Source organism: Carassius gibelio, chromosome B9 (genome assembly GCF_023724105.1).
Source record: "Carassius gibelio isolate Cgi1373 ecotype wild population from Czech Republic chromosome B9, carGib1.2-hapl.c, whole genome shotgun sequence".
NCBI lineage: Eukaryota > Metazoa > Chordata > Actinopteri > Cypriniformes > Cyprinidae > Carassius > Carassius gibelio.
In genome coordinates, this window is record NC_068404.1 from 22,420,415 (window position 1) to 22,434,191 (window position 13,777).

Below are 13,777 nucleotides of genomic sequence, written 5' to 3' on the forward strand. Positions count from 1 at the left end.
ATCTATTTTCAATTAAGCTATGCAAATTGTGGGTGATTGCTTTAATTTAGTATTTTTCTTACAAAAATGTCACAGTGAAAAACTAATTTCTGTCCATAGTTGTATTTCAATCTATTGCACATTTGCCTCAGAATGGTGCTGTCAGTTCACCCCTGGGAAACATCCAGCTGATATAAAGAAAAGATCCTTTGCAAAACCATGATTGAACACAATGTACAGTATACGCCATCTGTGAAAAATGCTACTTGTCTGTTACAGATTTATTATGCCTGTAAGAAGCTTGCTGTATATGAACCGCTGTATTTCAATTTGAAATGAGGACACAATGGTCAAGGCACCCACCCACTGAGGCACTGGATTGTGCAGCAGCTGGATGAGTTTTAAAATACTGCTGACACAACCTCAGCATGTCTCACAGACGTCCTCTTCAATTTCGGAAACTTTGAGAATTTCATCACCAAAGAGCATACAGAGGGTCAAATATAAAGAAACTTGAATTATGAGCATACGAACAAAAAGTCAGATGTTCTTGATTCAACTTAAGCTCAGAATGCTCTTAGGAACACCTCAAATCAGCAAAAAACTTGTGTTCATGCTGATTATGTGCTTCTGACATTAATGAAAAATGAGGACAAATCAATTACTAGAAATTTCAACATCCATAACTTTTTACTCAAATGGTCATGCTAAATATATATATATATATATATATATATATATATATATATATATATATATATATATATATATATATATATATATATATATATATATATATACATACACACACACACACACGTAATGTGTAAATTACGTTGTGATGTCATTGCATGATGACATCATTGTCTAACTGACACAAAATAGCATTTTTACGTAGAATACACAACAAGATTACTCAAATCTCAGTGGAAAAAAAAAAAAATTAAATGTTATTTGTTCCTACAAATATTATAAACATAAAATATATTTAAATTGTAAAAGCAACATTGAATTATTGAACAGTTACACATTTTATGTATTTTCTTATTAACGTGTAAAGTTAGTGTACTATTAAAGTTAGTGTGCTGTAAAATAATACACAATGTACTGTTAATATGAAGGAGCAATCCATATTTCTTTTTACAGGTGTTTAACATTCCACACTGCATGTGGTGTTTTAAGGTTACATGGTTACAACTTAATTTTCTTACATAGTTTACCTAACTAATATATATATATATATATATATATATATATATATATACTGTATACAAGCTGATAACATGCAGTATCATAAATGTGCATTTAGTATTGACCAACTGGAACTAGCAACTTAATACACATTTATGTTTACACTGTTAGGCATCTTTTTCCAGCTCTCTCCAGGCTGAAAAAAACAAACACCTTAATTTGTTGCTAGGTGCTTTCTGAAATAAATAAATAAATAAATTGCTAGGGTAGTCTTAAAAGTTGCTAAATCTAGCAACAAAATTGCTATGTTGGCAACACTACTTAATGGCTTCTGTTCACAAACAACAAGGGTGCTTGTGGCCTTCTGCAGAAAAACGTGAACTCGCGATGCTTTCAAAGATGCTTTTTTGACAAACGTGCTTAAGGTTCAGAAGATCGCTGCATGTGTGAAGAATAATGCACGGCACTCAGTTCTTTTTTTAAGTGTCATCTATCGGTTTTCATATATATATATATATATATATATATATATATATATATATATATATATATATATATATATATATATATATATATATATATATATATAAATTTAGTGGATTTTTAAATAGATGTAATGACTTAACTGTACTAATACTACAAATTTAGTAAAGTAAATAAGTCAGCTATATATATATATATATATATATATATATATATATACATACATACACATACACACACACACACGCATACATATATATAAAAATACAATAAAAAAACATTGTAAAAGCAACACACAAAAAGCCTAACATTTCTCAGGGAACAACATGTACCAGTTCAAGGACCAACTTAGTGCTTAGAGCAGGTATCCAACAGCTCGAGGAGCGACACAGAGAAGTGGGAAGCCCTTTCAGCTGTACGTTTGTGGCAGATGGATCAAAAAGATGCCAACTTCAAAGTTTTAACCTGGTCGAAAACACACAATTTGGGTTATGTTGACGTCAAAATCAATGCTGGGTTGGTTTCCAGGGAGACAGGTAAGAGCCAGGGGGATCGCTAAGCCATACAAAAGGCTACGGTTGCCGCGAGACATTAATGATTGCTGTTGCATCACAACATCCTACGCAATGGAAAAGAAGGGCAAAAACAGGTTTTCTGATAGTCATAAACATCACCCGGCAGCGAGAAAAGAGAGAGTTCTTAAAGACAGAGGTCAAAGTAAATTCTATGTGGTGATTACAGCTTCACCTGGAAAAAAAATCTAAACAAAAAAATCTGAAATGTCAGAAATTGTTGCTGGACCTCCCTGCAATTAATTCCCTGTGATCGTTTATGGAGTGACTTACCGCTTGCAGAAAATGGGTAATTACATTGGAGGTCCATGCATAAACCTGAAGCATTTGGGGTATTTTTTCAGGTTTACGGTAACATTGATCCACACTTCTTCAAGTGTGTTTTTAAAAAATAATAACTCAAAGGACTATGTTCTGGATCTCAGGGTGATTTTAAAGGGTAAAAAGGAAGTACGTGGCAGGGGCTTGCATCAGTACTCGTCTTTCACAGCAGAGTGAGACTCTGATCATCTGACACCTCCTGACCCCCTCCATCTGTAGAGGAACCTGGGCCCTCATGGCCCCTGCTAGGCTCAGTGAGGTGCACTGACCCCAGAAGAATGACAGGTATGAGGGAGCTGCACCAGCACCTTACAAAGTGACTGAGTTTACTGCCTCAAAGTCAGCGCAAATTCTCTCTATGGTTTGGGTGAACCAAGACAAACAGCAGCTAGGAGCCTGAAAACAATCTTAGCCTTAACACATCTTCTTTTTAAAATTTTATGTAAGACACTCTCTTAGTAGACATTAATTGAGATGAACTCAAGTCAAATATCTTGGCTTTGGCTAATTTATCTTAAAGCCAATTGGAAATGTAGTAAAACAGAGCGATGGACTCACTGCATTCCTTGGGGTCGCGGTTGTTGCGGATCAGGGCCTTCTGGGTGTTGGTGCGGAAGAGTCGTGTCCAGTTGACCGTATTGTAGTAGCAGAGTTGACTGTTGTTGGTGACGTACACGTTTCCAGCACTGATCTCACTGAGAGACTGCAGCTTCAGTGAGGAAATCCACTGCTGCTTTAGCACCAAAAGAGAGATGCCACTGAACACAAGGGAAAAAAACAGGAGAGGTTACCCATGTTAAAGCTTTAATTATGAAATATCATAACTGAACACATTACACACACCAAATACATAATATTTAATGAGTTGAATCACATTTATTATTTTTGCTATGAAACTTGCACAATCCTTTGTTTACTATTTATGAATATTTATTTTATGATGTATATTAACAAAAAAGGGATATATATATATATTATATAAAAACAAATAAATGTTGCACAACTACTAAAATTAATAAACAATAAAAAATATATTACATTACATTTTATGTATTTATATGTAAAAAAAAAAAACATTACTTTTTAAATAATAGATCAATCTAAATTAACACACTTAACTGACAGCCATAATTTTAACATCCAAAACAACAAGGAAGACCCAGCTTTGTTTAGCCTGAAGACTTTGAGACCCAATGGACAAAAAGGATCAGAATGAATAAGAATGAAACAAAAGATGATGGCTTCATGAACAAAGGGCACGAGTGACTTGTCAGTAGGAGAGATGCGGTTGCATTTCTAAAGCAAGTGTTTAGCTTGCGTCCCCCATCTAGCGCCGCTGAGGATCTCCCACTTCAGATGTGATGAGAACGGTTAATGCCGAGGCGTAATCACAATGGTGATTTTAATCACAGGCAGGCGTGCTGAAGAGCACATCAAAGGGGCTTTGAGACGGCCGTCAGCAGAGAGTCAGAGAGCAGCGGCAGAACGTGCAGGTGCACTTAAACACTGACATCGCTCTCATCTTGTTGATCTGCCTCTCAGAGACTTCTCTTCTGTTCTTCTCTCTCAGTGTTTTGTGCCAGACAAATCAGACACAGAGCACATCATGTGACAGACGGTAATTGTAACAGTGGTACAGCTTTCAACAAATGACCCCACTAATGTTAAAACAGGCTGGTGGATCTGCGCTCCCGCTCTCTTCTGTCTTTCCTGACTTTTTAACTCTAAGCAAATGGGTGTTGCACTGTGTGAATACAGCTTTTCATTCTCACTCTTTGAACTCTTGGCAATAAAGCCTTGCCCTCTTTAGAAAAAACAAAACGGGATTCACTCAGAATGAATAACACTGTTTATTTTCACATGCTGTCTGCGCTGTTTTAGCCCCAATTTGCTGAAAGAATTATGCAAATGAGTAAAAACACTTATGTATGATATATAGATATACATATTATATAGATTTCAGATCATTAAACAAATTTAAATATTAGTCAAAGATAACACAAGTGAACACAACATGCAGTTTTTAAATGAAGGTTTTTATTATTAAGGGAAAACAAAATCCAAAACTACATGGCCCTGTGTGAAAGTGTTTGCCCCCTTAAACCTTATAACCCTTAGCAGCAACAACTGCAATCAAGCATTTGCGATAACTTGGAAAGAGTCTGTTACAGCACTGTGGAGGAATTTTGGTCCACTCATCTATGCAGAATTGTTGTAATTCAGCCACATTGGAGTGTTTTCTAGCATGAACTGCCTTTTTAATTTCATGCCACAGCATCTCAATAGGATTCAGGTCAGGACTTTGACTAGGCCTCTCCAAAGTGTTCATTTTGTTTTTCTTCAGCCATTCAGAAGTGGACTTGCTGGTGTGTTTTGGATCATTGTCCTGCTGCAGAACCAAAGTTCTCTTCAGCTTGAGGTCACAAACCGATGGCCGGAAATACTTCATCAGAATTTTTTGGTAAACTGCAGAATTTCCATTTATCACAGCAAGTCTCCTAAGTCCTGAAGCGGCAAAACGGCCCCAAACCATCACACTACCACCACCATATTTTACTGTAGGTATGATGTTGTTTTTCTGAAATGCGGTGTTACATTTACGTCAGATGTAATGTGACACACACCTTGCAAAAAGTTAAACTTTTGTCTCATCAGTCCACAGAGTATTTTCCCAAAAGTCTTGGGGATCATCTATATGTTTTCTGGAAAAACTGAGATGGGCCTTTATGTTCTTTTTGCTCAGCAGCAGTTTTTGTCTTGGAACTCTGCCATGCAGACCATTTTTGGCCAGTCACTTTCTCATGGTGGAGTCATGAACACTGACCTTAACTGAGGCAAGTGAGGCCTGCGTTTCTTTGGATGTTGTTGTGGGGTCTTTGTGACCTCTTTGATGAGTTAAGTCAAGTCTGCTTTATTGTCAATTTCCAAATGTACAGTACATACATACAGAGAATCGAAATTGTATTACTCTCAGACCCCTGGTGCATTCAGATAACATTAAAAATTAAAGCCTAAAAATCTAGATCAAATATAAAATGTAAATACAACTATACAATAAGGGAATGTAAAAAAAATACATATAATAAAATTAAAAATAAGGTTAAATAAAGCAGCGCAAGGCAAATGGAAGATAGACTGCAAATCATTTACATTACATTTACATTTATTCATTTAGCAGACGCTTTTATCCAAAGCGACTTACATATGAAGACAGTGGTGAACAACAGTGCAGATAAAAGATTTTTAGTGCAAAAAAAAAAAAGTATTTTTAAGTCTGATTAAAGTGACAAAGGGCTGAAGAACAGTTATTTTATTTAACTGACTGATGAGGTAGTGGAATGATGTCAGTTCCATTCTGAATGAGGTAGTGAGCAGACCAGTGCTGCACAAAGTGACTGGTGCATGCCATCATATATTAGTGGGGGGGGGGTGTTGGGGGCTGGGGATGTGGGATCTGGGGGGGGGGTGTTCAAAGTTCAGTGGTACCTGGGGCAGAAGATTGGGGAGTTCAGCTTCCTGACAACCTCGATGGTGCCTCTGTGGAAGGTGTACCTTATGGGGGGTGGGGCTCTGGCTCCCCTCAGTTTGCGGAGGAAGTAGAGACGCTGTTGTGATTTCTTGACCAGTGCTGCAGTGTTTTCAGTCCAGGAGAGGTCCTCTCTGATGTGCACACCCAGGAACATGGTGCTGCTCACTCTCTCCACAGTCGCACCGTTGATGGTCAGAGGAACCTGCTGAGTGTGTGCTCTCCTGAAGTCAACAACAATCTCCTTTGTCTTCTCGACGTTCAGAGAGAGATTGTTGTCACTGCACCACTTGGTCAGGCGGCTCACCTCGCTCCTGTAGTTTGTCTTATCTTTGTTGCTAATGAGACCCACCACAGTCATGTCATCTGCAAACTTAATAAAGAGGTTGGAGTTGTGTGACAGTGTGCAGTCATGGGTCAGCAGAGTGAAGAGGAGGGGGCTCAGCACACATCCTTGGGGGGGCCCAGTGTTCAGTGTGATGGTGCTGGATGTGTTGCTGCCGACCCGTACTGCCTGAGGTCTTCCAGTCAGAAAGTCCAACAGCCAGTTGCACAGCGAAGTGTTGAGCCCCAGCTGGATCAGTTTGTAAATGAGCTGTTGAGGGATGATTGTGTTGAATGCTGAACTGAAGTCAATAAACAGCATTCTGACATTGGAGTCTTTTTTGTCCAGATGTATGAGTGCTGAGTGGACGGCAGTGGCGATGGCATCATCGGTCGACCGATTGGACCGATATGCAAACTGGAAGGGGTCCAGGGAGGGGGGGGAGGGCAGACTTGATGTGGTGCATGACTAGCTGTTCAAAGCACTTCATGAGGATGGGGGTAAGTGCAACAGGACGGTAGTCATTGAAGCAGGATGGAGATGGCTTCTTCGGAACTGGAATGATGGTGGTAGTTTTAAAACATGTGGGAACAACAGCCTGACTCAGTGAGATGTTGAAAATGTCTGTGAAGACATCAGTGAGTTCTGCTGCACAGTCTCACAGTACACGCCCAGGGATGTTGTCAGGACCCGGAGCTTTGCGTGCATTGATCCTACTGAAGGATCTCCTCGCGCTGTCTGGGGTCAGCGTCATCACCTGGTCACGAGGAGGTGGAGTCTTCTGTGCAGTGGTGCTGTTTTGTTGCTCAAAGTGAGCAAAGAAGCTGTTCAGCTCATTCAGCAGAGAGATGTTGTTGTCACAGGTCCGTGGTGGGGGCTTGTAGTCCATAATGGTCTGTATCCCCTGCCACAGGTTCCTAGTGTCTCTGCTGTCACTGAATTGATGAGCTATCCTCCTGGAGTGCTTTCTCTTAGCCTATCTGATGCCTCGGGACAGGTTGGCCCTGGCTGTTCTCAGGCCCACCTCATCTTCAGCTCTGAAGGCAGCGTTCCGTGTTTTCAGAAGTCTGTAAATCTCCCCTGTCATCCACGGCTTCTGGTTGGCCCGCACAGTGATGGTTTTTGTGACCGTTACATCATCAATACACTTGTTGATGTAGGCAGTGACAGTCTCGGAGTACTCCTGGGGGTCAGTGGTGTTATTGCATGTGGCAGCCTGCTTAAACATATCCCAGTCAGTTGTGTTGAAGCAGTCTTGAAGAACCTCTGATGATCCTTCTGGCCACACTTTAATCTGTTTGTGAACTGGTTTTGTGACTTTAATGAGTGGTCTGTATGCAGGCATTAGCATGACAGTGATGTGGTCTGAGGCTCCGAGGTGGGGGAGGGCTTTGTAAGGTCCTCTCTGTGTGGTGTAAACAAAGTCCAAAATGTTATTTCCTCTTGTTGGAAAGTTAATGTGTTGGTGTATTTTTGGAAACACACTCTTTAAGTCAGCATGGTTGAAATACCCAGCTATGATGAGAAAAGCATCGGGATGTGCTGTCTGCTGCTCACTAATGTGCTGGTACAGTTCATTTAGTGCATCGTTACTTTTGCTGATGATGTTGATCGGGGGAATGTACACTGTAATGATGAGTCGTCGCTGTGCTCTTGGGCTAATTTTGGTCAACTGGCCACTCCTGAGAAGGTTCTACACTGTTCCATGTTTTTGCCATTTGTGAATAATGTCTCTCACTGTGGTTCGCTGGAGTCCCAAAGCTTTAGAAATGGCTTTATTACCTTTTCCAGACTGATAGATCTCAATTACTTTCTTTCTCATTTGTTTCTGCATATCTTTGGATCTCGGCATGATGTCTAGCTTTTGAGGATCTCTTGGTCTACTTCACTTTGTCAGGCAGGTCCTATATAAGAGATTTCTTGATTGCGAACAGGTGTGGCAGTAATCAGGCCTGGGTGTGGCTAGAGAAATTGAACTCAGGTGTGATAAACCACAGTTTTAACAGGGGGAAAACACTTCTTCACACAGGGCCATGTAGTTTTGGATTTTGTTTTCCCTTTTTAAAAACTGCATGTTGTGTTTATTTGTGTTATTTTTGACTAATATTTAAATTAGTTTGATGATCTGAAACATTAGTGTGACAAACATGCAAAAAAGTTAGAAATCAGGAAGGGGGCCAATACTTTTTCACACCACTGTAAGTCATATCTACTTTTCATATAAGTCACATTCAATAAGTGATAGAAATGAATAATTCTCATTATTTTGAATTCAGATATTTGGGTTTATTGTTCACAATATGATTATTTTGTTTTGTTTAAGTTACTTCCGTGCTATGTTTCTGAATTGAATGCATGACATGTAATAAAGAATGCCTGACTGAGTTTCACAGATGCACCTGAAAGGCGGTATGAAACCTGTTGAAGTAGGAGAAGGAAATTATTATTTCTGGAGCTGGCAACATAGTGAACCTTGGAGCTTACCTGTAGAGAGACCTGCCTCCGATGGTTGCCAGATTGGAGAAGACACTCAGATCAGTCATGTTTTCTGGCCAGGATTGAATGTTTAGAAAGCCTGGAAAACACAAGATGACACACTCATTGAGCCAAATGTGATTCCACCTACTGTTATTATTAAGAGAAATTTATTACTTTCAATGCAGCATAATGAAAAAAAAAATCCCTTATTAAAGGCGTATTAAGATATTAATGAGTGTGGATGAGTACTGACTGTACATAGCGACATTAATGTCTTATTTGAGAAATACGACCACCATACAGAGTCTGACTATATTTTATTTTCATATCCTGCATCTATCTCTGTTTATTTAATGCATATTGAAAAGCTGATAGCTATAGATCATGAAGACATTTTAATAATGGATTTAAAAAATGAATTATTTATTGAAGTGAAGAAAATCATGTGTGCACACACCAAGAAAAGACAATCAGGCCCTAAGAAAGGAAAAAGATCACTTACTTATTCAAGGACAAGGAGAACATAAATTACTCCAATTACTTAAACAATGCAAAGCCTGGACGGTGCATATTTCCAGTGATCACTGATATTTGATTGCCTTTCAAATTAATTCATTACTTTCAGGGGGACATTTTTGTGTAAGAGTGGTATCGTGTTAAGAGGCTAATACAAATATTATTCCTGTTCAGTTTATTCTCATATCTCTAGGCCACAACAACATGCTGTTATGCAAGCATTTCTAGCATTCTTGGCCTGCTTTGGTAAAATTAAGTTTGGATTCTATGTTAATTAGCATGTCTACTGGAAGAAACTACAGTAAATATTAATGTAGCCTTTTGATTAAGACATCTGCCCCCAGAGATGGTTTTTTAAAGGAGAGAGAAATAGCATTAATTATTCATAAATCATCTAAATTTGACATATTCTTTTCACACTGTTGATAGCCAGACTGTTCATTATTAATGCAAAACTTACAAAAACGTGACTACAATTCTATCATGTTCACTCATAGAAACTGCTCTTTTAAGATTCGAGGTCTGAAATGAGGTTAAACGATTTTGCATTTTCTGCTGCCGGTGTCATTTCGTCTAAGGTTGTGGAAGCAGATTAGAGGAAGTGCCTCAGTGAGGTGTCGTTAGCGTGGTGTCTGCTGACACTAATTGCCTTAATGACAAAACTGTGCAATGGGAAGTCTGAAGGAGTGTGTGATGCCTTGAGAGTGGGCTGCTTGCCTGTCTGTGCTGTAATCTGTTTATTTTACACATGGAGGTGAAACTTCATCATGCTAATGGTGCTAACGAGGTCCCAGCGAACACCTGTCGGCTCCAGACTAACATCAAGAGAGTAATTCTGCCCCTCAAATGAATTGCACACAAGAAACACAAAAGGAACTGCTGCAAATGGGTTTTAGTAAAGCAAAATACAGCTGCTGACACCAGAGGGTTTAAAGACATGTGCCAACATGACCCTGTAGCTAGGCAAAATAATTTTGATAATGTTACTTTTGATAATTAAAACCTACCAGATTCCGATTAGTCACTCACAGAATTCTATCATATAATAATGCTATATAATGATGACTGTCTATTTAAATGAATAAGTCAACTGAGTCTCAAAGACTTATGAAAATGTTCATGCTTTAAAATGTTTTAGTTAAAAAAATTACAACATAAAGCCTGTTTACACACATACTGTGTGCAGTCAGAAAGCAATGTTTGCTTTTATTCAGCAACTGACCACTGATGAAAACGGACAGCAATAAAATTCCAGAAGATTTTAATTCCCCCCAAAAATCTATGCATTCTATTCATCAAAAAAAAAAAAAAAATCAAGGTTTCTAAAAATAGTATTCAAAAGTAATAGTATGCAAAACCGGTTTGTTAGCTGAAAAAAACATTAAAAAGAAAAAACCTTTTAAAGCCATTCTAGAACACAAACATGAAATAATAAAGTTGGATAAATATATCGTATATCATCATTAAAAGGCTGCATAAATACTGAGATATACTTCCTGTAATCCTGTATCCCATATTTTCTGTATCTCCCAGTGCTAACCCCATCCTCAAGGCTTGAGAGCAGAGGGTAAATCAGGTCAGCCTCTTCAGTCCATCTCTATAGAGAGACGATTCACACAGGGCTCGAGCTGAAGGCACTGCCAGGAAGAGCCGCAGGCATTTCCCCAAATCTTCAAATACTGGTGGGGAAGCATCCGACTGATGCCATGAAATGATCGTTTAATGTCAGTCAGGGTTGTTTGGGGTTTACTGGGAGTAATACAAAAATTAAATAACAGACTCGGTTGGTTTTACAGCCATCTGAAGGGTCTTTCTTTGCAGCTGCAACTCCTGACAGCTAGATGACCTTCTTCATGCGCTGTACTCCAAATTCATTCAAACTGAGTAAACACATTCAATTTAAAAACCCACTATAAAGAAATACATATAGCAGGCGCCTCTGAATCTGTCAAAGTCTTCAAGCTGGGGTCACAGAGCAGAAATAACACCTTGCCACAGTGAAGACGTTGTTCTGTCAGAGACTGTGGCCACCTGCATATAGATGTGACAGCCTGACATGCATGCCTCACTGACTTGGAGAGCCCTCTTCACTGTCACCACGGCAAGAGAGAGCCAGAGAGGTAAAGAGTGAAAGGGAAAGAGAGAAAGTGTTTTCAACTGCTTTCATGTTTCTCTCCTGCTCTCCTATGGGAAGCTCTCCTCAGTTGGAGAAATCTCCCTCATCATGTATTCATCATATATAAGGCCTCCCCGCTGAGAAATGGACACTCGTACAAACACAAACCCCTTTACACACATCACACACACACACAAATCTACAAACGCACAAACACACTACTGTAGATCTTTCTCTGTGCTTTACCCCATGTGTTTCTGATGTATTTTTAACAAGGCAGGTGGATTATGTAAATCTGGAAATGTGAATCAGCTATTTTTTCACAGGCCCTTCTTTATTACAGTATATTAATGGCTCTGTTCTAAAACATAAGAAGCTGCCTTGCTGTTTACTCTCTGTTACCTACTAAGGCAGCTCACTAACTGATTTGGAACCTTATTACCAAAGACTTTGGAATACTGTCAGTGTGTAACACAAATAAAGCTCTTTACGAAAAGAGCACAGGAAATGCGACTCAACAATTTCAGATTGTGTTAGCATGTTGCTAAGCTAACGACATGATGATCTAATAAGCATAAAGGTGTGTTTATATATGGGGAAATATATTTCCATTTTAATTCGCACTAACTACTTTTATTTACATTACCATTTGGGATTGATAATATTTATATAAATGTTTTTGAAGGAAGCCTCTTATGTTTTCCATTTATTGATGAATAATAAACAGTAATATTATGAAAAAAATACGACAAATTATTTAAATCACAGTTTTCCACTTTAATGTATTTTTTTATATACCTTTGATGGCAAAGCTGAATTCCTCTAGTTTTCAGTGTCATACGATCCTTCAGAAATCATGCTAATATGCTGATTTATTATTATTATCAGTTGTTTTGCTTAGTATTTTTTTGTGTGAGCTTTTTTAAGTTCAAACGAACAGCATTTATTTGAAATTATTATATATATTTTTTTGTGTGTGTAACATTTAATGTCTTCACTGTCTATTTTGTTTACTTGAATGTCTTCTTACTGAATAAAAGTAAGAATTTATTTTATAGGTTCATATCAATTCCAGATTGGAAAATGTCCATTAAATTTCCGAAACATTCCTGAAATACATGTGGGATTTTCCAGGGATTTTTTGAAAGTTTTCTGGAAATTTTCCACCCCTTTGTAACCATAATTCCAGATTAAATCAATTAATCAATTAATAAAACAATATATAATAATAATACTATTAATGTGACATATCTAGTAAATATTGCCATACATTCTATCTATTTAAATACAGTATGTGCCTGCACAAGGAGTACAGGTTCCTTGTTCAGTATTGGTTCTCCTCAAGGCTTCTTCATAGTTATTTTTAATTTTCTTATTTTATAAAAGGTCTATAAGCCTCTATTTGTTTTCAAAGATGCTTTGAAAGAATATTCATTCATATTACCATTATTATTATGTAAAAGCCCAATCCAAATAAAACTAACTTGACTTACCGGTGATCTCTCGGACGGTGCGGAACACATTGAGTTTTTCTGGATCCAGGGGCTCTATGTTGTGGTATACGTCCCTGAAACACACATTGCAGCAAATACACATTATAGTCAGTATATGCTGAGAGCCACATCTTTACAGTCAAAAAAATCAGCCATGTTGCTTGATGATGAAGCCGATGGTGTAAAAATATCTTAAATATAACTTTGAGAAGAATCAAGCAGAAGACTATAAACATTAATGCACTCTGACCAGTGCCTGTTGACCCCATTCATCCCAGTATGTCGAATTTTCTCAATCTTTTCAAAGTCTCCATGCCTCGCAGTACAGAAGGCTTTAATAGCACCATTAAGCTGAACATCTTTGGGGAGAACATGACCAGAACACCTGCTGACACAGCGTATGTGTACGCCTACGTGGGGAATACGTGGAAGTTTGTGTTGGAGATGATGTCATCTGTATGCCTATCAGGATGTGTGTATGTGTGCACAAGGCTTTTCCCAGCATCCAGCGGCTGCTGGCCCTGGATTGCTCTTTAAGAGCAAAGTCAGCTATATGGGGTTAGAGGGCCGGCCAATCAGGCGCAGCGGGATCCGAAAGAGGCCACTGGAGGGAGCGGGTCAACCAGAGGTCAAATGACTTCTTGACAAACTGACAATCAAATATTTCACAGCACTTATATAAAGAGGGGGCAGCACATTTCTCATATAAAATCACATTAATGGTTGCCGTCTGGAGAGTCAGTAAGTCTCGTAGGTCTTGCTTGACGGTCTAAACTC

The 13,777-nt window shown here is 38.5% G+C and overlaps 1 protein-coding gene across 3 annotated transcripts in view; it reads right to left on the reverse strand.

Annotated features, from left to right (window-relative positions):
* Nucleotides 1-13,777, reverse strand: part of erbb4b (erb-b2 receptor tyrosine kinase 4b) — a 317,969-nt gene that overhangs the window by 67,805 nt on the left and 236,387 nt on the right. For all 3 annotated transcript variants that reach the window (XM_052566051.1, XM_052566049.1, XM_052566050.1), the window contains 3 exons: nucleotides 13,001-13,074; nucleotides 8,882-8,972; nucleotides 3,105-3,304 (listed from right to left, as the gene is read on the reverse strand). In XM_052566051.1, coding sequence (XP_052422011.1) covers nucleotides 3,105-3,304; nucleotides 8,882-8,972; nucleotides 13,001-13,074 — 365 coding nt within the window. The remainder of the gene's footprint in view (nucleotides 1-3,104; nucleotides 3,305-8,881; nucleotides 8,973-13,000; nucleotides 13,075-13,777) is intronic.